This window comes from Chiloscyllium plagiosum, unplaced genomic scaffold (genome assembly GCF_037043375.1).
Source record: "Chiloscyllium plagiosum isolate Xiang-an unplaced genomic scaffold, Cpla_swu_hap1 HiC_scaffold_9, whole genome shotgun sequence".
NCBI classification, from domain to species: domain Eukaryota; kingdom Metazoa; phylum Chordata; class Chondrichthyes; order Orectolobiformes; family Hemiscylliidae; genus Chiloscyllium; species Chiloscyllium plagiosum.
Window position 1 is genome coordinate 61467031 of NW_028270147.1, and position 25749 is coordinate 61492779.

The following is a 25749-nucleotide window of genomic DNA, read 5'->3' on the forward strand; positions in this document are numbered from 1 at the left end:
GCCAGGGTTGGAGGATTTGAGCTATAGGGAGACGCTGAACAGGCTGGGGCTGTTTTCCCTGGAACGTCGGATGCTGAGGGGTGACCTTATAGAGGTTTACAAAATCGTGAGGGGCATGGATAGGATAAATAGACAAAGTCTTTTCCCTGGTGTTGGTGAGTCCAGAACTAGACGGCATAGGTTTAAGGTGAGAGGGGAAAGATATAAAAGAGACCTAAGGGGCACCTTTTTCACGCAGAGGGTAGTAAGTGTATGGAATGAGCTTTCAGAGGATGTGGTGGAGGCTGATACAATTGCAACATTTAAGAGGCATTTGGATGGGTATATGAATAGGAAGAGTTGGGAGGGATATGGGCTGGGTGCTGGCAGGTGGGACTAGATTGGGTTGTGATATCTGGTCGGCATGGACAGGTTGGACCGAAGGGTCCATTTCCATGCTGTACACCTCTATGATTCTAATTGAATCTTTGAAAGAAAAAGGGTGCTTAATACTTTTTTTGTGGGTGGGTGGGTGGGGAGGCAGCATTATTAAACTTCTCACACAAATGGTGACCTACCATTCTTTCTTAGATTTGATCTGCTGTGCACCTCTGTCATTTTGTTTTATTATTTATTCAAGCATTATTTGTACTTACTTGTACATCTATGCTAAGGCTGTCAACTTTGACTACAATCTATTCCTGGAGGTTTCATTATATCAACTTACCCCATGATCCAATCATTCGCCAAGTAAACCATCCAAGGTTTATTGCAAAGAGAAACAAGGAATGGGAATATACATTCAATGGAAAGACACCGGAGGATACAGATAGAAAATGGGATGTGGGGGATTAAATACCTTTCAAAACGGTGAACACATCAAAAATGACAACAGCATTTAAACTGGCCACTCAGTTGAAACTCATATTGAATGACTATTTCCACACTGTGCAAATTTATTACCCCATTTCAGCCTGATGACAGGATTCAAAAACCCACAGGGAAAATCCAATCTATGAATTTTCTCTCTTCCCTGTTTTTTTCTACATCTACTTAAACTTTAGAAGATGTTATACAACATATAGGATTCAAAATTATCTGCATTTCTTTGCTAGATAATTCAAAACTGCAATAATTAAACTATGATAAACTTCAAGTTAACAAGCAAATGCAAGTAATGAATGCAACTGAAAAAATACAATGTGCTACCACAACTTGAGAACTGCTCAGGATATAAATGAAAAGCATTAAAACAAACAAATTCACTATTAATTAGCAACTCTTTCAAAATTAATCATCTTTATTAATACAAGACATGATCTTGAAAACAAAATTAAAATTTACAACCTTCACTAATGAATAAAGGAGTGTCTAACAGCTGACACGCATTAAGATTTTGTCAGGAGACACACATTCACAGTATCCTCATTAAGGGTCACTCTAAAAAGTGCTCCATTACGCTGAAACATGCAGTTGGGCAACATAAATTTAATGGAATTTGATGGAATTCTTTCAACTTGCTATAAGGATTTTATGCTAGCCTTTCTGTTTATTGTTGTTTTTTTCTAAATACATTAGGAGGAAGAAAAGTGCTAAAATCCAGTTCTGAATGCATATCACAGATGCAGACATGAAGACAGACCAGAGGCATACAGAAGTGTTTGTGGGGACAGGAGGTGGGCTGACAGTGATTCCAAATGAAGGTAACACCACAATGCCACAGAATCTGTGACTAGTTTTAAAGTTAATATAACAAAATAATGTAATAAAAAGTATGTTGTTTTTTTTAATAAATGAAAATTTTATACCTGCACCATAAAATATTAATGGCAAAGTTACATAGCTTCCCCTAGGATGTATGAACTGTTCCACGAGATGAGATCACAGGTTGAACAAATTGAGAGCAGCATCACTGAGAATCAGACCACTATGTCATCAATGGAGCAGTCTATCAAGGGCTGAGGGAGGGACAGAATACATTTGACAATAAACCAGAAGGTTTATATTAAGGATTTTAAATTATGGAATACTAATTAACTAATTTCCATTGTTTTAGTAAAAAAAAAGCAATTTTTAAAAATTTAAAACTTAGGATGATAACTTCCTTTAAGAGTTAAATTAGAGCAGTGTCCTCCCATACTGCAGATATTTCAGACTAGCCAATAGAAGCCTATTTACAAAGAGTGTTCTAAAAAACATAGTAATTCTGCCATATTCCTGTGGATAATTCTGAAAGCGAAACATTTGATAGTATGAATACTTCGACCTTGGAGTTTTTTTTCAATTTCCTTTAATAACAAAAGGAACATAATTCAAAACCAGACACTTTGCTGTGACAGAATGAAGTGGCTCATCCACACTGCTGCTTAGAGCTTTCTGCAGGTGCAACTGCAATCATTCCTAACCATTACTGCATCACAGGCACTCAGAGACATTTTTCTATAGTAAACATGCTAAGCTCATTCATCAATTCTTCCCACAGCTCTTCTACTACAAGAAGTACATTGATTTTATTTTTCACTGCTATGCAGCACAATGACATATTGCATTCACCTCATTTAAATCATCTCATTAATAGCTTCTGTTAGGATGTCCCTAATGATCTGTTCCATACAGAAATAAAAAATGCACATCCCTATAATTAAAAATCTTACCATGTATGTGCAACAGTAAACCGCCGACGTTGACGAATGCTTTTATTCACCAACAACTTTCTAAATAGATTTGGAGAATTTCTAGGGGAGCTTCGAGGAGAAATTTTTGGAGAAGTAGCTCTCTTTCCTGTCAATTTGGAAGGTTCCAGTTCCAAATGCATATGCTCCTTAAAAGTCCTTATGTAAGAATCCTCTTCAGGAGCAGTAAGCTCACAACGAAAAACGTCCTTTGTTGTCATATCGTTGATGCTCAACATATCTGTGCCATTGAAAATTGTTGTCCTCTGTCACACTCAGCTAGCCTTGCTAGCAGAAAAAAATTCAGCACAATAACATCAAGCTGCTGTTCTACATCAGTTTAAAAAAAAATGACTTGCTCTTAAAGCAACAACTTGAATAAACAAAACATGCAGGATTAGAAACAGTTTCAGTAAACCTTGGAATTGTCAAGCCCCTCTTGCCACAAGTAATGATGGCCAGCTGCTCTTTATAGGAGCTTTAGCACTACTGACAGCCGTCTTGAATACAAGCCAATGTGTGCTCATTTATGTCAGAAGCCACCTAGTGGATGTGGCATGTCTGTGAAATACACACTGAACCTCACTGAATTCATTCAGCTCAAGCTACCCACACTCATAAAATTTTAAACAGAAGAAAAAAAATTTTCAACAAATCATTGGTGTAAAAGACTATTACAAAATGCTCATCAATTTTAATACTGACCACAAGGCAATCAGCTGTTTTGGTGATTCTAGTATTTTGGTCTCAAAAAATCACAATCATCGAGTGATGAAATTTTCATTCAGAATTATTTTTCCAATAACCTATGAATAACACTTTTCATTCATATAGAGACACATGGCACCAACTCAATTCAGCTAAATGGACTGCTTTTCTCCATTAGAAAGGGGCTATATGCAATTTTCAATGCATTGTATTTTCTGAAAGCGAACATTTAAATTAGAAAACAAAGACTGCCACATCATGCCCTTCAGTACGATTTTATTATAGAAGTTATGGGCAGCACAGTGGTTAGCACTGCTGCCTCACAGCGCCAGAGACCCGTGTTCGATTCCCGCCTCGGGCAACTGTCTGTGTGGAGTTTGCACATTGTTCCAGTGTCTGCATGGATTTCCTCAGTGTGCTCCGGTTTCCTCCCACAGTCCAAAGATGTGCAGGTTAGGTGAATTGGCCATGCTAAATTGCTAGGTGAAGGGGTAAATGTAGGGGAATGGGTCTGGGTGGGTTGCTCTTCGGAGGGTCGGTGTGGACTTGTTGGGCCAAAGGGCCTGTTTCCACACTAAGTAATCTAATCTAATGGTACAAATCTGGTAGTGATGGAGCAAATCTTCATTTGCAGAGTAAAGACTGCAAGTAGTTACCTTTCAAGCCATTATTGATGCATTAGCAACACAGCTTTAATGAAACAGATGTGAAAGCTTTAAGTGTGTCCGTCAGAAGGGTGGTGTCAATTCTACAGGGATGTATGGAAATATTTGGATCATTATTTTCAATTGTATATGATCTTTTTATCTTTAAAGCAACTGTGTCACTTTTATTCAGCATCACTTTAGTTCAATTAAGATTATTTAGATAGACATGGTGTGTAGGTATACTGGGAACAGGCAGGAGACTGGCATCAGGTAACAGAACCGATTCGGGCATGATCACCAAATGACTTCCTTCTAGGCCATAACAATTCTGTGATTGGGTCTTTGCCCAGGATTTTTTTTTTGCTCAGAAGATTTAGATTCCCATTGTAGTTTCAGAGTTGTGATAGAGTGCAAGTAGTATTGTACAGAGGATGGATGATTTGATGGCCCATCTACCTTCGCCAATACAATTGCTCAGCACTCAACATCATTGAAAAGCCCATTATATCTCACCGCGACCCTTTGCTCACACCTATCACACATGTCATCCGCATGCTCACTTAGGTTACCCATTCAACTTCCATGCTTGCTCAGATTCCCCCATGCTACCTCTCCACTCACTCAGATACCCTATGCCACATTCATAGTCCTTCATATTTCCCCCAAATTATTTCCAAGCACACTAAGTATCCTCTACAGTTGGTCACCCAGTATTGAGTAAGCATTGACCTCAAAAGTCAGGAATTACTCACTGACCATTCTCAAAGATAACTAATTGATCCTGCAAAAATAAACTCTCCACTGAAGAAAAGGTAATCTTTGAAGTGGTCATTTAATTGTGCAAAGAATTATGTAATCTGAAACCACAGAGTACTAGTATGTAGTTACAGCCTTGTGAACGTTTTACAGATTCCCTGAACATCTGTCTCAACAGAACTAAGCACTCCAACCAAGCACCTCTAATAATCACAGCTATCAAACATTATGGCAATGTAAGAACCCCTGAAACTGAAAGGTGTCTTATTCATTTCAAAGCAGATTTACCCAAACACCAGTGGAGGGAACAAAACAAACATTTTTAAAATCCTTCAGTAGCACTGGATTATTTTTTCCACTATCAGCGCTGCATGCATATTTAAATCCTAGTGGCAAACATGACAAGGTCAGCTTAACAACACACTTGTCCATATTTATGAACTCATCAGAAATTCTTGATCCTTTGTTGGAATCATCTTCATGAATAACCAATGTTATTCAGTACTTGAAATAAATTGCCATTATTCATGTAAAAAAATGTTGTTCAAAAATCTCAAGCATCACATCGAAGATAGTCATCACACAATGCCTGCACATGTAAAATCTCCAGCAGGTTTCACTGAATTACAATTAGGAACAAATTCATACTTCCTGTCCTGCAAATACAACTATAACTGCCAAAGCTTCAATACAAATTGGGAATCCAGCATGAATGATTCCTGATCTGAAAGCATCTATTGCCCACTGGCTAAATGCACTGAGCAAAATGTAATTGGAAAAGAAAAACTAGTTGCTTCCCTAACAAAATGACAAACTGCAGAAAATTTGAGCAAATCAAATGCTTTAACTAGAATGGAAAACATCCATTATCATATGGGCAAGCAGGAGGTTGCTGTAAGGCCTGTTGACAATTATTTCTTGGTTTGAATTAGTATATTTTTTCAAAGATTGATAGAATTTATAACTTTCAGGTACAATTATTTTCTTCAGGGTTCAAAGTGCTCAAAAAAAAGTCAGTGACGATAAATTTGTCTGTGTACATATATAAAATGAGCTGTTGATTCGGGTTGTCTCACCCAATGCATTTCAGACGAAAGATGGAAAGCAGGTCCCAAATGTACTATCACCTATTCTATACCAGCACAGATCATAATTTGCCTATTACATAGTGTGGGGATATAGGTAAAGTAGTGTTACTTCTGCAATTATAATTACTTATGCAAGGTAAATGAACTCACACCAGTGTGTAATTGCTTTAACTAAGAGTCAACTAAAATGCAAACTATGTGGAGGAAATACATAATTGTTTTTGTATTAGCTAAAATTGTATGCAAGAATGAAACGTAACTGCAAAACAATGGTAGATGTTACAGACAAATAGATAAGGTGCTGTGAGGATGTAGGTTAAGCCAGATATGCTTGCACAAGCAGTAGTTATAAGCATCTGTTTCCCACTTTTACAGAAACACAGGAACAAACCCCAATTAAAAGGTCATAAGGATCAGTATGGTTGGGGAAAGCACAGATGGAGGGAGTAGATAATGGTGAAGAAAGGATAATACCTATCAATGGGCCACAGCAGGATGTGGTCAAACAGCCTTGAGGCCAGAAAAAAGCATTTTGTCACAGACAAGGCCAGATAAGGCAAGAGATAAACAGGAGTAATGGGTGCCGGTCTTAGAGAAGTGGAAGATGTAAACGGGGAGGAGCAATGGGATAAAAAAATAGGAACCAAATTACATAAATATAGTGTATTCGTTGAATTCAGTGTGCGTGTGTCCCTTGCCTTGTAGACAGTGGATATCACACCCTCTTGCAAGGGTAAAATAAATGACACTTCTGATTCAGATCGTGTCTCGGACTGAAATTATTGAAGTGAGTGAGCTTTGTTTCTCACACATAGGAAACTAAATAAGTCACTTGAGTGTGTAATAAAAAACCTTTGGATTTTTGCTGCTTCTTTGAAACGACCCATCACTTGTCATATTTGCAACCATTAGTGTTTGTGGCTTTTGCCACAAAACAGGCAATAAGGATTCTTTGAACTATTGTAATAGATCATGGCTGTATTATTGAGCAACTTGTTTTCCTTCTCTATTTTCTAATTCTATCCTGTCATTGCTCCTCTGAATTTTCATCTCTTGTTCCTCCTACTTTTCAAATACACACCAACATTCATCGTTTCTATATCCTTATGAAGTTAAAAATTAAGGGCCAGATTTTCATGATGGCAGTGTGAATGCCCGAAACTACCAGATGCATTTCAATTAAAAAAGGCTACTGCTCACCAGATTTTCATTTTGCAGAGATGAAAAAGGAAACGGATGCAAGCTCAGAGAGGCAATGGAGGTGGATCAATGAAAAAGCCAGCAGATTAAATGTAGAAGGAACTGTTTTGAAACCAGGGATTTAGAAAAGATGGCTGCATGTTTTGAAAGTAAGGAATTTGTGATGCATTTTGTGGACTCTACTTGTCCAGCAATGTGCATATAAACCCTGGACGGCACGGTGGCTCAGTGCTTAGCACTGCTGCCTTACAGCACCAGGGTCCCAGGTTAGATTCCAGCCTCGGGTGACTGTCTACATGGAGCTTGCAGAGTGTCTGTGTGGGTTTCCTCCAGGTGCTCAGGTTTTCTCCCACAGTCCACAGATATGCAGGTTAGGTGAATTGACCATGCTAAATTGCCCATAGTGACAAGTGCATTAGTCAGAGGGAAATGGGTCTGGGTGGGCTACTGGTTGGGCAGAAGGGCCTGTTTCCACATTGCAGATAATCTAAACTGAGGGCAAGGGATTGTCTACAAGTGAAGCAGATTGATAATTAGTCTTCATTCGCAAAATAACTGACACAGGTACTTTAAAGTGATTGTTTGGTAGATTGCTGAATAGCCCAGGCTGTGAGCAAAACAGAAAGCAGCCAGACGAGAAGAGAAATGAGGTCTGCAGTAGCCAGACACAGTGCCACACAGAAGGCTACTGAGTAAGATGGCGTCAGAGACAAGGTACTAGCATGGATTGAAGATCGGCTATCTGGGAGAAAGCAGATAATGGGGATAAAAGGATCCTTTCTCAAGATGGCGGCCGGTGACTAGTGACGTTCTGCAAGGGTCAGTGTCGGGACCACAACTTTCGATTTTATACAGTAATGATCTAGATGAAGGAACTGAGGGTATTTTGGCTTAGTTTGCAGGCAATAGATATAGGTGGAAGGACAGGTAGTATCGAGGAGGCTGTAGAAGGATTTAGACAGTCCTTCCATCAGAAGGATGTGGAAGCTTTGGAGAGTGCAATGAAAGTTCACTAGAATGTTGTCTGATTGAGGCATTGACTATGAGGAAAGGTTAGAAAGACTAGAATGGTTTTCACTGAGAAGATAGCAGCTGAGAGGAGACCCAATTGACGTCTGCAAAATTATGAGAGACATAGACAGGGTAGATAGTCAGAGACTTTGTCCCAGAGTTGTAGTTTCAATTATAAGTGGACACAGGTTCAAGGTGAAAGGGGGAAGGGGGAAGTTGAAGGGAGAAGCAAGAGGGACGTTTTTCATGGAGAGTGGCAGGAGCCTGGAATGCACTGCCAGAAGAAATGGTGGAAGCAGACACATTGGAGAAGTTTAAGAGGCATCTGGATGGTTACATGAAGAGGGAGGGAACAGAGAAATACAGACCGAATAAGGGCAGAAAGTTTGTTTTTTAAATTTAGTTAAGGCACGATGATCAACAGGCTTGGAGGTCAAAGGGCCTGTTCCTGTGCTGTACTTCTCTTGTTCCTTGTTAGGAGAGTGGGCAAAAAAGTGGCAGATGGAATACAACGTGGGCAAGTGTGAGGTCATGCACTTTGGTAGGAAGAATAGAGCCATAGACTATTTTCTAAATGGGGAGAAAATGCACAACAGTTATAGTATGGTATTGGCAATTTGATAAAACTCAATGGCTCAGTAGACCATTTTAGCGGAAAATTCAGAATCAAATACATTAGGGTGGGACAGGAGTCACTTAGCCAACCAGGTAAAGACAACATGTTAACTTTTCTTAAAAGGACAAGAGAACAAAACTGCAATTTACAATCATCTAATGGCTTTGTAGTCACTTTTATTGATTCCAACTTTTAATTGCTAAATGTTCTTTTAGAATTAGTATGGTAGAATTTGAACACGCATACACACACTATATTATTAGTTCTGATCTTAGACTACTATGTTGGGTGGATAGATTAAAATTCCTATGATTTTATCTTTCTTTCCCCATAGAGCCCAGTACCCAAGCATAAGGGTCACATTACACTCCATTGTCAACTAAATCTAATAGAGTGCCCTCTCATAAATGTTATTTTTATGACTGACGGACTGAATTACTCAGAAAACTATGCCCAATTTTTGATGCATTCTTAATCTTCTTTGGTTCAATATAATCTGTTTTCATGTCAGAAAACAGTTTGCTTATAAAATATATGGAACTGACTATCATAATGCAGTCATAATCTTTACAACATTTCTGCTGAAACAGGTTCCATTGTTCAAAGTATGTCAGATCAAATTTAATCTTTAGTAATCTATTAAAGGTTTTTTAAAAATTGGCTGTCTATTCACAAAGCACAGTCACTTCAATGCAATTCACTGTTTGCCCTGTGATCCACTAGTTCACATTGCATAGTCTATAACATCATTTTGAGTATGTGGTTGCCTGCAGAAGTAGAAACAAAAAGGTTTAAACCTTCAACATAATGGATTATTCAAATGGTACAATGTTGATGATCATCATCATTTACAAGAATTGATTTGTCCTCACATCATTAGAATCAATACCCATCTCTTCTACCACTGCAGATATAATGTTTCAAGTCTATAGAATATTCTACATCAAATTATCAAAATTACTTTGACAGTTGTTCCTTCTCCTGCAATCCACAAGTTTGAAGAGGTGTTTAATGAACCCAATTGAATATTTTGCTATGTGACTGAAGTAGTTGACAGGGGAATGATTGTGATGTAGTTTCCATGTGGCATTTCACAGGCTTTACATAATAGATCATTAGCTAAATTGAAGTTTACGGAATTAAAAATGATGGACCTGGTTAGGATATCAGTTATGTGGTAAAAGACAAGTTATTTACTTGGACGGAGGAAGCAACTAGCAGTGTCCCTGGAGAATCTGAACTTTGACCTCAGCTATTCACAATATTTAGGTTCTAGTAATAATGATTCAGCTAATTCGATTCACTCTGTGATATTAAGAAATAGCTGAAAGCAATGGAAACAACAAAGGCTACTTATTAGTTCTACAAACATTTTCACACTAGCACTGAAGACTTGGGATCCAGAACTAGCCATGCCCTTAGCGGAGTTGTTCCAGGGCAGCTGCAACAATGGCATCCAACCAAAAAAAAGGTAGAAAATTGCCCACATATCTCCTGTGCAACAAAAAATGTAGGACAAATCCAATCTTGCCAAATATTTCCTATTAGTCTACTCTTCATCATCAGTTAAGAAGGAATTCACAAAAGTGGTATTAAGTGGCACTTGGAAAGGAATAACCTGCTCACTGACATTCATTGTGGGTTCCACCAGAGTCACTTGACTTCTGACCTCATTACAGTCTTGGATCAAGTATGGACAATACAAAGAGTTGAACTCCAGAGGCAAGGAGAGAGTGACTACCCTCAATTCAAGGCAGCAATTAACTGATAACAGCGTCAAGGAGTCTGAGAAAAATGCAAGTCAATGGGAACCAGGAAGAAAGCATTCTGCTGATTGAAGTCATATTGAGAACAAATGAAAAGGAATGTGGTTCTTGGATGTCATTCATTTCAGCTACTGCACATTACTGCAGTAATTCCTCTGGATATTGTCCAAGGCCCTATCATCTTCTGCTGCTTTATCAATAGTTTTCCTTCCATCATGAAGTCAGAAATAATGTTGCTGATGATTGCATGATATTCAGCATAATTGTGACTATTATATGCTGGATCAATAAGTGCCCATATCCAGAAACATCCAGACAATATTTAGATCTGGGCTGATAAGTGACAAAGTAACATGCATGTCACATATGCACTAGGAAATGACCTTCTCCAACAAAGGAGAAGTTAAAGATCAAATATCAACATTATCATTGCTGAATCTTCTACTATCAACATTTTAGATGTTATGGCTGATGAGAAACTGAACTGGAATAGCCACATAAAACACTGTGGAGATAAAACCAGTCAAGATACTAGGAATTCAACAGCTAGTAACATCTCCTGTTTCTCTAACAGCTGTCCATTATCTGTAAATCACAAGTGTGCCTGGATGAGTACAGCTCCAACAACAAATCAAGAAGCCTTGCACCATCGAGGACAGAACACTATATTCAATGTTCAGTCCCTTGAGCACCAATGTATACCATCTTCAAGGTGCGCTCCAGTTGCTGACCAAGGTTCTTCCAACAGCACCTTCCAAATCTGCAACCTCAATCACAGAAGAAAAAGCACAGGAACACTTCCATTAAAATGTTCCCCTCAAAGTCTGACCATTCCGGTTTTAAACGACATCAATTACTCTCATATCAAAATCCTGGAACTTACTTCCTAACTCCACTGTGGGTGTCCCTAAACACAAGGATTGCAACAGTTCAAGGCAAACTCTTTCAGGGAAATTATACATGGGCAATAAATTCTGGTCTAGTCAGTGACATGGCGACATACTGTGAACATGCTTTAAAAAAAAAACTAATGACTTGGACAATACAATTGTTACGAGAGAGAGAGACAACTGGGGGTGGTTTTATCTGAGGGTCACACTTCAGCAGAGGAGATGGGGGTGGAATTGTGAAGGAGAATCCTTTATGGTAACCTCAGCAGATACAGGAATTGAACTCATGCTGTTGGCGTCATTTTGCATCACAAACAACCTGTCCAGCAAACTGAGCTAATCAACTCGCAATTTTAATTGGTCTACAAATAAGGTGATTTACCTTTGAAAATGCTGTGGCATGTTTCTGAAACTTTTGTTTTCATGGTGAATTTAAAAGATGACACACAGTAAATACTTAATGTTCAACCAGGAGTGTTATTTACTCTCACATTCAAACCCAGAGCACTCACACACCTGAAAGAAAAGACGTTATATCTATATGAACATTAACACAACAGAGAAGCTATTTGTTCACGTAAATTTCAGCCCAGTGGAGGGAGGAATCGATAATAGTTGCCACACTTGGGAGTTGAAGTTCAGATAAAACTAAAATGTCTGAAGACAGGAATTGCTTCTTCAAGTTTGGAGATTATGCACCAAGGTGAGACATAGGGACTCACAATCAGTTACCTTTCAGGTGAATACAAAAATCTATCTGGAAAAAGATTTTGAGGACGCTAAACTTTCAGACAGCCCCAGTAACCTGGAGTCTGTTAATATGCTGTTCTCTATTCTGTTTTGAGAAACAGATTGATCAAAAGAGAATGTGATTAAATTGCTAAAACTGCAAAGGAGTTTTAAGCATATCATGGCCATTAAGAAGAAATTTAAATTAGCAAGGGGTTTTCTATTCCTCAGATCAAAATCTATTGTCAGAGATAGATTGATTGTGAATCTAAACACCTCCACAATCAGAGTTTTCAATATATCTGTATGTTATAATTGATGCAAACTTCCAGCGAAGTGGTCAGCCAGTTTTTTTGTCCTTATGCAATTTTACTCTGAAGTTTTAGGACTTTTAGACAACTTGTAAATCAGGTGATCTGAAAACCTTTAAGTCTAACAAAGTCCATACAAAAATTTTTCTAAAAAACATTTGAGTGCCCTTCATGTTCCATAGACATTACTTAGAACATAGATCAGTACAGCACAGTACCTTTTATCCTACTTTAAGATCAAATTATACTTTCATTTTACTATCATTCATGTGCTTATCCAAGAGTCGCTTAAATGTCCCTAATGTATCTGATTCAGCTATCACTACTGGCACTGCATTCCACACACCCACCAGTGTAAAGAACCTACCTCTCAACTCCCTTAAACCTATCACTAAAATTTGCCCTCTTGTAATAGCTATTTCTGCCCTGGCGAAAGATCTCTGGCTATCCATGCCTATCATCTTGTACAGCTCTATCAAGTCATTTCCCATCCTTCTTTGCTCCAATGAGCAAAGCCCTAGCTCCCTCAACCTTGTTTTGTAAGATATGCCCTCCAATGCAGGCAGCATCTTGGTAAATCTCCTCTGCACCCTCTAAAGCTTCCACATTCTTCATATAATGAAGCAGCCAGGACTGAACACAATATTCCAAATGTGGTTTAAGTTGAAACTTTATTGCTGGAACAGCACAGCAGGTCAGGCAGCATCCAGGGAACAGGAGATTCGACGTTTCAGGCACAGGCCCTTCTTCAGGAATGAGCAGAGAGTGTTCAGCAGGAGAAGATAAAAGGTAGGGAGGAGGGACTTGGAGGAGGGGCGTTGGAAATGTGATAGGTGGAAAGAGGTCAAGGTGAGGGTGATAGGTCGGAGTAGGATGGAGGCGGAGAGGTCAAGAAGACAACTGCAGGTCAGGAAGGCGGTGCCGGGCTGGAGGGATTCGGCTGAGACAAGGTGGGGGGAGGGGGGATGAAGAAACTGGTGAAGTCCAAGTTCATCCCCTATGGTTGGAGGGTTCCCAGTCGGAAGATAAGACGCTCCTCCTCCGACCGTCGCGTTGTTGTGGTTTGGCGGTGGATGAGTCCAATGACCTGCATATCCTCGGTGGAGTGGGAGGGGGAGTTGAAATGCTGTGCTACAGGGTGGTTCACCTGCACCTCCACCTTCCATATCCGCCACGGATTCACCTGCACCTCCACCCACATCATCTACTGCATCCGCTGCAGCCGGTGTGGCCTCCTCTATATTGGGGAGACAGGCCGCCTACTTGCGGAGCGATTCAGAGAGCACCTCTGGGCCACCCGGACGAACCAACCCAACCACCCTGTAGCACAGCATTTCAACTCCCCCTCCCACTCCACCGAGGATATGCAGGTCATTGGACTCATCCACCGCCAAACCACAACAACGCGACGGTCGGAGGAGGAGCGTCTTATCTTCCGACTGGGAACCCTCCAACCACAGGGGATGAACTTGGACTTCACCAGTTTCTTCATCCCCCCTCCCCCCACCTTGTCTCAGCCGAATCCCTCCAGCCCGGCACCGCCTTCCTGACCTGCAGTCGTCTTCTTGACCTCTCCGCCTCCATCCTACTCCGACCTATCACCCTCACCTTGACCTCTTTCCACCTATCACATTTCCAACGCCCCTCCTCCAAGTCCCTCCTCCCTACCTTTTATCTTCTCCTGCTGAACACTCTCTGCTCATTCCTGAAGAAGGGCCTGTGCCCGAAACGTCGAATCTCCTGTTCCCTGGATGCTGCCTGACCTGCTGTGCTGTTGCAGCAATAAAGTTTCAACTTTGATCTCCAGCATCTGCAGACCTCACTTTCTCCTCGAAAATGTGGTTTAAACCAGGGCTTTATAGAGCTGCAGCATAACCTCACAGCTCTTAAACTCAATCGCCCAGCTACTGAAAGCCAACACATCATACGCCTTCTTAACAACCCTATCGACTTGTGTGGCAACTTTGAGGATCTATGGACATGGACCCCAAGATCCCTCTGTTCCTCCACACTGCCAAGAATCCTGCCTTTAACTCTGTGTCCTGCATTCAAATTCAATCTTCCAAAATGAATCACTTCACACTTTTTCAGGTTGAACTCCATCTGTCACTTCTCGGCCCAGCTCTGCATCCTGTCAATGTCCTGTTGCAATCTACAACAGTCCTCCACACTATCCACCACTTCACTAACCTTGTTATATCATTACACAACAGAGGCGTTTCTAGTTGCTGATAACACTAAAATGAATGATTCCAGTTGGAATATTTAAAACAAGCAAATTAGGCTTGGACACATGGACCTCTGCTGAGTTGGACCAAAATGAAATCACTCAACTGATACATAAAATATTAGCTCTGCACGTAAAATTGCTTGTGAATAAATGAATATTGATTGATTTAAAGTCCCACAGAAATTTAAGGCATAAATGAATTGTTAACTACCAGTCCTGCAATGGAATTCCCCTTTACACTGCACTAAATATTCATAGGTTTTTGTTTCTAAGCAATGTTAATAGTCAGTATTCAGACTCACTCAGTCAGACATACCATATTCAAAACCACATAGATATAATTTTTAAGAGGATTCTCAGAACATATTCTCATTATTGTTGCATCTTGCTTAAAGGGTACTGTCTACATGAAATAATTGTTAGTCAACCTCTGGTAGGTGGCAGTACAAGGTAAATGAGCCAAACAATATTTTCAATCATAAGAACATTATTCATGAGTAACTAAATTAATTTATGTGTCACAGCTGATATTTTTTCATTCGTTTACAATGCATGATGATATATCAGACTACCATTTCAAGAGTACAATGCCCTTTTAAATAGGATGGAATTTAGTTAAAGAATGAAGTAAAGCTCCCCTTTCTGGGCAACACATTAGATAGAATTATTCCATTTTCAGTTAAAGTATTTTAGAGTGAGCTTTATGGAGTCCAATCCACCAGGTTTAGTGATTTACCTCACATAATCTTGTGTTTGTCACCTCGAGTAATTAATCAATGGGCTCTTGGCACCTTTAACATGGAATCACTTTACAGGGGATGGGGAAGTGCCCAGCACTGTTAGCAACTTCTGTGTCAGAACAATGTTGCCATCAGACTAAGTAGGAAGTGAGGACTGCAGATGCTGGAGATCAGAGTGAGAGTGCCTTGTATGCTGTTGTGCTTAAGTGTTCATCAGGATACTACTAAAATGTCTCGAGTGTTGCCACCTCTACCACCTTTTGATGCAGCAAATTCCAGGTAGCCACAGTCCTTCAGGGTAAAAGTCTTTTACTTCAAGTCCTCTCTAAACCTCCTGGCCCTTACCTTATAAAACAAATCCTTCATTTTTTTCAAATTCAAAAATTTTGGTAAATAAATGTCATCACGTGGTGACTTTTAAAATCAATATAGCACTTGCTGTGTATTGCTGCCAAATTCCATTTTAGAATTTTATCCCACATCTTTCTGAAGAAAGATGCCATATTCATTGCCTCAACAAGAATGAGAGTTTCTGCCAAAGTACTTCCCACAATTGTTCTGATATTTTTAGTTTTCCAAACTGAAGGCCAACATTTACCCTCCGCTCCCAAAAGGAAAAACATACAGTGGGTCCCCCCAATATCCACAGGGGTTCCAGGACCTACCACAGAAGCCCAAAACCATGGATAGGAGCAAACACATTCATTTCAAATGGGAAATTTATCATCCCAGCAGCTGCCTGACCCTGGAAGGTTCCCTATAAATGTTCCGGCCGCGGTAAACCGCAGGTAACTGAAACTGCAGAAAACGATTCTGCGGTTAAGGGTGTTGACCTGTATAGTCTATTTCCAAGAACCTACCACAAAAATTTGCAAAATCAGCATCACGAAAACAATAAGTTTCACGTTTCAGGCATCTCCCAATCATAGAAATTTCAAAACAATGTTCAATTTATAATTTTTTCAATGTTTGTTTGTCCATATTAAATCTTCTACTTGCAATTTTTTTTAATATAGTTGTACTCAACTGAACTTCAAAATGGGAATCAAGCCTCATTTAAGTACACAACTAACTCAGCTGTCCAAATAGACATTGCAATTCCTCCATTTCACATTTGGAAGCTGATGCATCTTTTCATGGATGCTGCTTGGACAAAGTATGATAGAGCTAACATTTTTGATGCAAGGATGTTGATGAAAAGGGAACTTGATCTATTCTGTCCAAGAAATTTGACTTCCAAATTTGAAATTCTGCTTTAAGTCTATTTATGACAACGGTTCAAATTCAGTGCTCCAGTCCACAACAATTAGCTATAAGCATCATAATGCCCAAAAGCTGACCTTACTAGTGCCAGTAAAACATTGCAGGGTCTGCTTTCAACTTGAGGCAGCCTAATTTTAAATGAGATGGCTCTTACTGAGAAATACCAAACTTTAGATGCATCATTGAAGCCATTCATACATTTAACTTCCAAGATGTCCACCCTGCTTTTGGCACCTCTTTTGGACAGCAAAGAAATACTTCTCTTGCAAGCTGGGATCAAGAAAATCCCCAGACCTTTTAACAAATATAGTAATAGTAAGAGAACTACCAGGGAGAGGGTAAGACCTATTTGAATCCAAGAGGAAAATTTGTGGCTGAGGTATTAAATGAATACTCTCATTTTATTCAGAGGAGAAAGACACTGTTGGCAGAGATTTCAGTTGGGATGGTGAGGCTCTGGAACACATTAAGATTAACAAAGAGGAACCATTTGATGTTTTAATGGGCATACAGGTGCAGAGATCTCCAGGGCCTGCTGAGATATATCCCAGGCTGCTATGGGAGACAAAGGAGAAGATTACTGGAATCTAGCAGAGTTATTTAAAACAGGCCATTTTGGTATCACCTTCATTTTGTCAAAACAAATTGGCTATAATGTGACTGATGAATTGTGGATGCTATTTGGGTAAAGCAAACTTTCTACCGAATGGGTACAGTGATTTTCTATTAGCAATCTCTTGCAGCACGATTTTCTATAGCAGTTTTCCATAACTCAATTTTCTATAGTGCAATGTTGCAGAAGAACATAACTGTCTCGTTATTGCAGAATGACCTATACCTCACTGGCCACAGGTGAAGTGCCAGATCACTGGAGGACAGCTAATGTGGTTCCTTTGTTTGGCAGGGCAGCAGGGATAGACCAAGCAATTATAGACCAGTTAGTCTGATGTCACTGGTACATAACTTATTGAAAAACTCTGAAGGACTGAATTAGTCAATACTTGGAAAGGCAAAGATTGATCAGGGATAGTCAGCATGGATGTGTTACAGTTAGATCCTGCATGACTAATTTAATTGAGTTTTTTGAAAAGGTGACTAAATATACAGATGAAGTCAATTGATGTGCTTTACTTGGACTTCAGTAAGGTCTTTGACAATGTCCTACATGGAATGCTGGTACAAAAGGAGCTCATGGGACTGAAGGTAGGTTAGCAAACAGGATCCAAATATGGCTTACAAATCAAAGACGAAGACTGATGGAGAAGGTCATTTCTGTAATGGTATACCTGTGACCAGCGATGTACCACAGAGTTCAGTGCTGGGACCCTTGCTGGTTGTTATTTATATTAACGACTTGGATGGGAAGGTGGAAGGTATGATTGTTAAGTTTATAGATGACATGAAAACTGGTGGTATTATTGATACCAAGGAAGATGGTCTTATGCTACAGTCTGATAATCATCAGCTGGTAAATTAGGCAGAGTAATGACAGATGGAGTTTAATCTCCATAAGTGTAAAATGATGCATTTTGGGAGATCTAATAACCAAAGGATACACAAACTTTGAGTGAGTCAAAAAGTGTGGCGATGGAAAAAGCACAGTAGGTCAGGCAGCATCGGAGAAGCAGGAGACTCGATGTTTCGGGCATAAGCCTTGAATCAGGAGTGTTTGATCAGACTCAAGGAAGTACTGAGGAACAAAAGAACCATGGTGCACAAGTCCATAGACCTCTGACAATGTCAGAGGTAGACCAGGTAGTGAAAACGGTTTATGGGATGTTTGCCTTCATTAACCAGGGCATAGAATATAACAGCAAAAGAGTCTTGTTAGAACACGAGGCCACAGATCTAATACTTTGTGCAGTTCTGGCCACCACACTATTGGAAGGATGTGATTGCATGGCAGAGGGTGCAGAGGTCCATCAGGATGATGCTTGGGTTAAAAACCTCCTCAGGGGTATGTGGTGAGTCTGGATAGGAGGGGTTTGTTTTCCTTGGATCAGAGGAGGCTGAGGGGAGGGTTCTGATTGTCTATACCTGTCATAATTTTGGATACCTCAGTAGATTGAGAGAACCTCTTCCCAATGACAGGTATGTATAAGACCAAAGGGCATATATTTAAGGAGTGGAACAAAAAGTTCAGAGGAGATATGAGAAAGATTTTTTTCACAGAGGGTTGTACAAATATGGAACGTACTGCCTGAGGGGGTGGTGGAGGCAGACACACTCACTATTTAAGCAGCATTTGATTGAGTACTTAAGGCACAGTAGGCTATGGACCAAATGCAAGTAAATGGGATTAGTGTAGTTTGTTTGTTGGTCAGCTCAGACATGATGGACTGAAGGGCCTATATTCATAGTTTATGACTCTATGGTCTCCTTGCAGGTTAACATCAATTGAGCTACATTCACAGTTATTTGTTCCTAACAAAGCCAAGAAGTCTTCAAAGTTGCTTTTCATATTATAGGTGAGTTGATTCAGATCTTTCTTTAAAACTTCATGCTACTCGCCTGGCTTCAACCTTATAACTTGTAACATCTAGAGATACCTTTTCCATGTGTAACCATCCATGAGAGCAGGCTGTCCCCTATCTGACACGTCTGGCATACCCAAATTCTCTTCAGCTTTATAGTTCTTGTTGGGCAATTTTCATTAACTTGTCCTCTAATATGTCAAGACTTCCTCATCACATGGTCTTCTGCTCCTGGTTGTATACCTGGTCTGTTCTAGATTCCTTGTCCTTGTTCAATGAGATGATTAGATTACTTACAGTGTGGAAACAGGCCCTTCGGCCCAACAAGTCCACACTGACCCGCCGAAGCGTAACCCACCCATTCCCCTACATTTACCCCTTTACCTAACACTACGGCCAATTCACCTGACGTGCACATCTTTGGACTGTGGGAAGAAACCGGAGCACCCGGAGGAAACCCACGCAGACACGGGGAGAATGTGCAAACTCCACACAGTCAGTCATCTGAGGCGGGAATTGAACCCAGGTCTCTGGCGCTGTGAGGCAGCAGTGCTAACCACTGTGCCACCGTGCCACCCACTGCCACCGTGCCACCCACAGAAGAGATCTTCCATCTGGCTTCCTCTCTTTCTGGACTGTAACTATTGGATTTCCACCTCCTATTAAAATAAATTCTTTCAACAGTTCTTATCTCTTTCTAGGGGCCTGTTTGCTCTCGTATCCACTGTTTGAGATTACACTGCATTCTCACTTTCCATCCTTGTACTACATGGTTCCATTCCATGGGCCTAAACTCCTGCCCTCATCCTCTACATTCAACCAATTGTTTCCAACTGGACTTCCCTGTCAATTAATAAATGCTTGCACATCTCCATTGACTAGCTGTTTCTAGTAAATATTTGACTTGTGTACCCACCTTTGGTAGTTGGCCTTTGGGTCCAACTTAGGGACTGGCCACATATTTCAGAACTTTAGGATTTTTACCAAACATTATAGTTTGTCAGTCAGTTATTCTCCAAACCACCTGCAGCAAATTCATCGCTGCTTTATTCATAACTAATGTTCAAATTTGCATACAAATCAATAATTTCATTAGTAGATTCCCATTCTATCCCAACCCCAACCATATCATTATCAGTGAAAATGTTGTCCAATGTTCCGAATCCCGTCCATATTCTCTTTCCCAATATTTTTTCCACTTTTTTTTGTATTGCTAACAACTGCCTAAACCTGGTTTCCAAGTCTACAAAATATAAAATTAACATGTTTTAGTCTTAAATCTCATCTTAAAATCCATAGCCACCACCTCATTGAAATCCCTAAAGGCAGATTTACTGTTGAGAATGATGGCATTCCTCAATATTTCTTAAGAATCTCATAACTATTGCTAGCTCTTCTACAACTTTATTATATTTCTCAATTCCTATACCTCCACCCTTTCTAAAATTTAACTTTTTGTGGGATGGATGGGTAAATTGCCTTTGTCATTTTAACAAAATTATCTTTGTTGTCTAAAATTCTGCCTACTGATGTCAATAACATTTTAATTTCTTTAGTGGGAAGGATATTTTCTGTTAGAAAAGCAAAATTGAGACCTGGTTGTGTAAATTTCAATCACAGATTTTCCAAAAACAATAAAGTTCCCATGGTAGGCTCATTCAGAAAGTAGGGAGGCATGGGCAACAATGAAATCTGGCTGTCTGGATATAGAATTGGCTAGCCCATAGAAGACAGAGGGTGTTGTAGACGTAAAGTATTCAGCCTGGAGCTCGGTGACCCGCGGTGTTCTGCAGGAATCTGTTCTGGGACCTCTGCTCTTTGTGATTTTTATAAATGATTTGGGTCAGGAAGTGGATGGGCAGATTAGTAAGTTTGTTGATGACACAAAGGTTGGCGGAGTGGTAGATAGTGTGAAAGACTGTTGTAGTTGCAACGAGACAGACAGGATGCAGAACTGGGCTGAGAAGTGACAAATGGAGTTCAACCTGGGAAAGTGTGAAGTGATTCATTTTGGAAGGTTGAATTTGAATGCAGAATTCAGGGTTAAAGGCAAGATTCTTGGCAGTGTGGAGGGAGGAACAGAGGGATCTTGGAGTCCATTACCATAGATCCCTCAAAGTTGCCACATAGGGTTGTTAAGGCAGCATATAGTGTGCTTTCATTAGCAGGGGGGTTGAATTTAAGAACCATGACGTTATACTGCAGCTTCATAAAGCTCTGGTTTGACCACACTTGGAATATTGTGTGCAGTTCTGGTTGCCTCATTAAAAGAAAAATGTGGAAGCTTTAGAGAGGGTGCAGAGGAGATTTAATAAGATGCTGCCTGGATTGGAGGGCAAGAAGCAGCTAGGGCTTTTCTCAATGGAGCAAAGGAGGATAAGAGATGACTTGATAGAGATGTACAAGATGATGAGGAGAGGCGTAGACAGTGAATAATCAGACTTTTTCCCAGGACGGAAATGGCCATCACACAGGGGGAATAACTTTAAGGGAGGAAGGTTTAGGGGAGATGTCAGAGATAGGTTCTTTAGAGTGGAATGCACTACCAGCAATGGTAGTAGAGTCAGATACATTAGGGACATTTAAGTGACTCTTGCATAGGCTCATGTATGATAGTAAAATAAAGGGTATGTAGGTTAGTTTGACGTTAGAATAGGATAAAAGGTCGACATAACATCAAGGGCCGAAGGCATGTACTATGCTGTGCTGTTCTATGTTCTAATAGCTTTGTAATTTACTATATTTAGTTTTATCTGCACATAAAAAAATTACTTAACAACAATGCTATTTAACTGGATATTGCATCCATACTAATACAATGATTGATTCTGGCCATTTAACAATGGATAACTACACTTCAAAGATTTTTTGGATCATCATCCCTAACTCTGAATTTGGTATAACTCTCAAATTCCTTAATATTATTCCAAGCCTGCCAATGAAATACAAATTGAATCCAGGAGCAGATGGACTGAATTCCAGTTGCATTGATGGACTGAATGGTTCCTATATTTTGAGGTGTTACTGACTTGGTGGAGACAAGATTACTGCATGTGCCACTGGCAAGATCTCATATTCCTATAAACTTTACTCCACTGAAAGAAGGAAAAGTTGCTTATTTGACCCACTTCACATGCAATATCAGCTGTTTTGCAGTTGTGCAGTTGCCTTTAATCTAAAATAGTAATGCTTCAACTTCTTGTTCTGGCAGAGTTGTAAGCTCAAGAATGAATATCTATTCTTTTTTGTTGCTATTTCTATGAATGTATTGCACAACTCCACCATCTCCATTTCTGTTGAGCCTTTTTAAAAAAAAAGGCAATTAACTCGTCCACTTTACTCCAGAGCCTATGGCTTTGAAAATGTATATGCCCTTGATGGCTCTACGACTTTCACCTAACTTATAGGTTTGTGATCCAAGAATACTACCTATCTCCCCCAAAAGCTCCCAGCTAAAACTAGATCCAACCTATCACCAGCTCATGGGGTGGTCAGTATCACCACTCCATGAGCAACCCAGTTCAATAAAAGCCCATCCTGAAGCTTGAGTTGCTGTCTTTCTCCAGGGCTCCATGAACTTGACAAACCACCACTCCCTCTCCCAACAGGTCCCCTGACCATTATTGACCAAACCACCAGGAATGAGAGAAGTCCACCTCCAAGACTGAATAGCAGGGCAGATCTGCCTCAGCACAGCCCTCCTAGATGATATCTCTGCAGCACCCCAACAGATGGATTGTACACTTGGATTGATTGTACTTGACTTGCAAGACAGACCATGGCCAAATCCTCTGGCTGCAACGATGCAGATTAGGAACCTGGTAGGTCCAAGCACCTGATTAAGCCTGATGAAAACTTTGGATTATGATCGGATAAGTCCTTTGACTGACTGTGGCAGTGCACCTGACTGAGCATATGCAGTGTGTGTTTTCCAATTAAGGTATTGACATGTTTGGCAACTGCAAAGTTGCTGTAGCATGACATTTCCACTCATTTGACCATTCAGTGATCTCCACTGTGACAAACTGCCTGCCTCTCCATTCTACTCTCCAGAGGACCAGTTTATCTTAAACAACAAAATAACTTCCCTGCTCCTGGATTCAATACCTATATTTATGGAGACCAAGATCCCACACACATACTTTACTAATTACTCTCTGAAAATGTCCGGTCACTTAAAAAGAGAACCACGGTTCCGCGCTCTTTTTACCCTCCTTAGAACTGTCATTTTAGTCTATATTGCTCCTTTATGTCCTTTGGAAAAGTACATTACTTCCCAATTCTGTATTGAATTCCACCTGTCACTTGTCTGCCTATTCTGCCAGCTCTATGTCCTGTGGCACGTAAATGATATCCTCTGGCACGTAAATGATATCCTCACCGTTGGTCAGATTGCCAAGTTTGGAATCATTAGCAAATTTTGCAATTTTACTGTATTCCAACTTGCAAGTCACACCAAAAATAGCAGTATACCATCTTTCAGTTTGAAAAACAACTATATGCTATGACTCATTGTTTAAAATGGCTTAAGGCAAAAAAAAAAATCAGCCGATACCACACCTCCTATTCCAAATGTATTAATCGGCCTTTTTAAATGTAGTACTATTTTCCTTAAAATATGTTTTCTTTAAAATCCATTCAAACAACATCCGTTCTTTCTCTTCAAGTTTCCCGGTCTTCTTCAAAAAATTTGTTTATATTAGTTAAGCACAATCTGACTTTTAGAGATCCCTGCTGGGTCTCCTTAATTTACTCTCATGCAGAGTTATTTAATGTTTGTTTGCAGATGTTAGTGCTTGATTACTCGCAAATAACCTGCTCTTTTAAGTGCATGGGAATGATTCCCATTGAGAAATTCCTTTGTACCACAATTGCTGGAGGGATATCAAAAGATGATTAATGATTGCTATTATACTGGCTTACAAAAACACAACTACCAGTGGAGGATCTGGGAATTAACGAAATAGATAGAAACTATGGCCAGAATCTTCTGTTTCATTTGCATGCTGAAAAAGGTGATTAGACACCCAACTGCACAGCAAAGCCCACTGCATCTTTCTCCAGTGAGGAAAACTGGATGACAGTGACAGGTCTTCCTCCAAAATCAAATTCAAAGAAGCAGAAATCCTTGCCACAGAGCTGCTGGCCAGAGTTGGCAGCTGCCTCACTGATAGCATGACTGCAAAGCCCAAGGCTTTGCAGGAGGACACTCAGGTACCTGAGGACAAAGCCTCAGGTTTGCAGTTTTCAGAAAGGGTCAAGGTTTCAGGTTGAGCAAATGTGGGAAGAGGGTGTTCATTGTAGGCTAGGGCATGATTGTGCAGAAACCACTGAGGCTTCAATGGGTATTGGGGAAAAAAATAGACTGAACTTGGGCCTTCATAGCTTGAACCTAATTTGGGCTAAAGCACACAAAGATAGAGCATCCTGTTCCCAAAGAACAGAGACCATGGCATCAGTTCGGTGCTGTTGACCCCGACAAAAGAGAGAGCAAACGGTACCAAGAAAATATCAGTGGTTTCCTACACTCTGCAAAGTAAGTGTCAACATTGTGAGCCAACAGATGGACAATGAGTATCTAACACTGCAAACACATCTCAGTCTCAGAGCTGCAACACAACTGAATGATGCCCACAAAGTCTCAATCACCTCATTCTCCCAATCTGCAAAATCTTCCTCCTTGCTTCACTTCCTACTCACTCACTGGGGATGTCTCACTATCTGGCATGGTTATGCATGCTCGCAAAATGTTGCTGCACTCATTCCCTTCTCTCTCACACACACATACACAAACACACACACACACACAATCATTTTTGTTTCACCGCAGGAAAAAGAAAATGGCCCATAACTCATGTAGAGTTCAGGTGAATTCCTTGCTGGCGTGTCCTCTGAACTTTCACAGGCTTCCTCCTCAGATTAGCAGAGCTATGGCTGAGATTAACTCTCAGCACCTTGTCAGGAAAGAGACATCGTTGGCTGGTCCAGAACTGTTCATGTGGTGATGGGGACAGACTAATGAGCCAGCAACAGTTACCATAGGGCCTGCACCTAACATAGTGGGCAGAAGGGAGGAAAGTAACAGACTGAGGGCACATCGGTGGCACAGGGTACAGGTTCTTCTTCATTTTTGTAAATATATTTTCACTCACACTGTTGTAGCACCACTGTAACTTTTTAATCATGAGAAGCAAGTAAAGTGGACAAATGCAAAAAAATGTGGAGGATCATCATCAAACAAAAGGAATGAATTACTTTAATTACCACTCCAAATCAATAAAGTGTGTGAATCCAATGCCTCAGAACTAGATCTCTATATTGGGCATTACAGTCAAGGCGCTATTGATGAGTCACAGAGATACTGAGGGTAAATAAGATAGTGCTTGGGAGGTGCAGGAGCCTAGAATTTACAAATCGGTGATCTCTCATAACCACTCTATGAGACAGATGGCAGAATCTGACATATCTCCACAGATTGAAGGAAAGAAAGGTTTGTTTCCTGTCTGAGATTCTGAAAGCCATGTCTTAACATTTAGGATTGCGAGATGACTAGTGGGTAACCCATATAAACTTGCAGCACATATTAGTGGGAACGTTGGTACAGTGGAAACTCATTACATTCTGGACACTGCAGGAATACTGATGGGTTACACAACAGGAACATTGCCA

The 25749-nt window shown here is 40.2% G+C and overlaps 1 protein-coding gene across 2 annotated transcripts in view; it reads right to left on the reverse strand.

The window, feature by feature from the left end:
- Positions 1 to 25749, reverse strand: part of pde4ba (phosphodiesterase 4B, cAMP-specific a) — a 629074-nt gene that overhangs the window by 406505 nt on the left and 196820 nt on the right. Inside the window, exon 1 of one of the 2 annotated variants that reach the window (XM_043699426.2) lies at positions 2634 to 3054. The exons of the other annotated variant lie outside the window; for it this stretch is intronic. Within the exon in view, the coding sequence (XP_043555361.1) occupies positions 2634 to 2890 (257 nt within the window). The 5' untranslated portion in view covers positions 2891 to 3054. Of the gene's footprint in view, positions 1 to 2633; positions 3055 to 25749 lie in introns of those variants that run through there. 2 annotated transcript variants of the gene reach the window in all.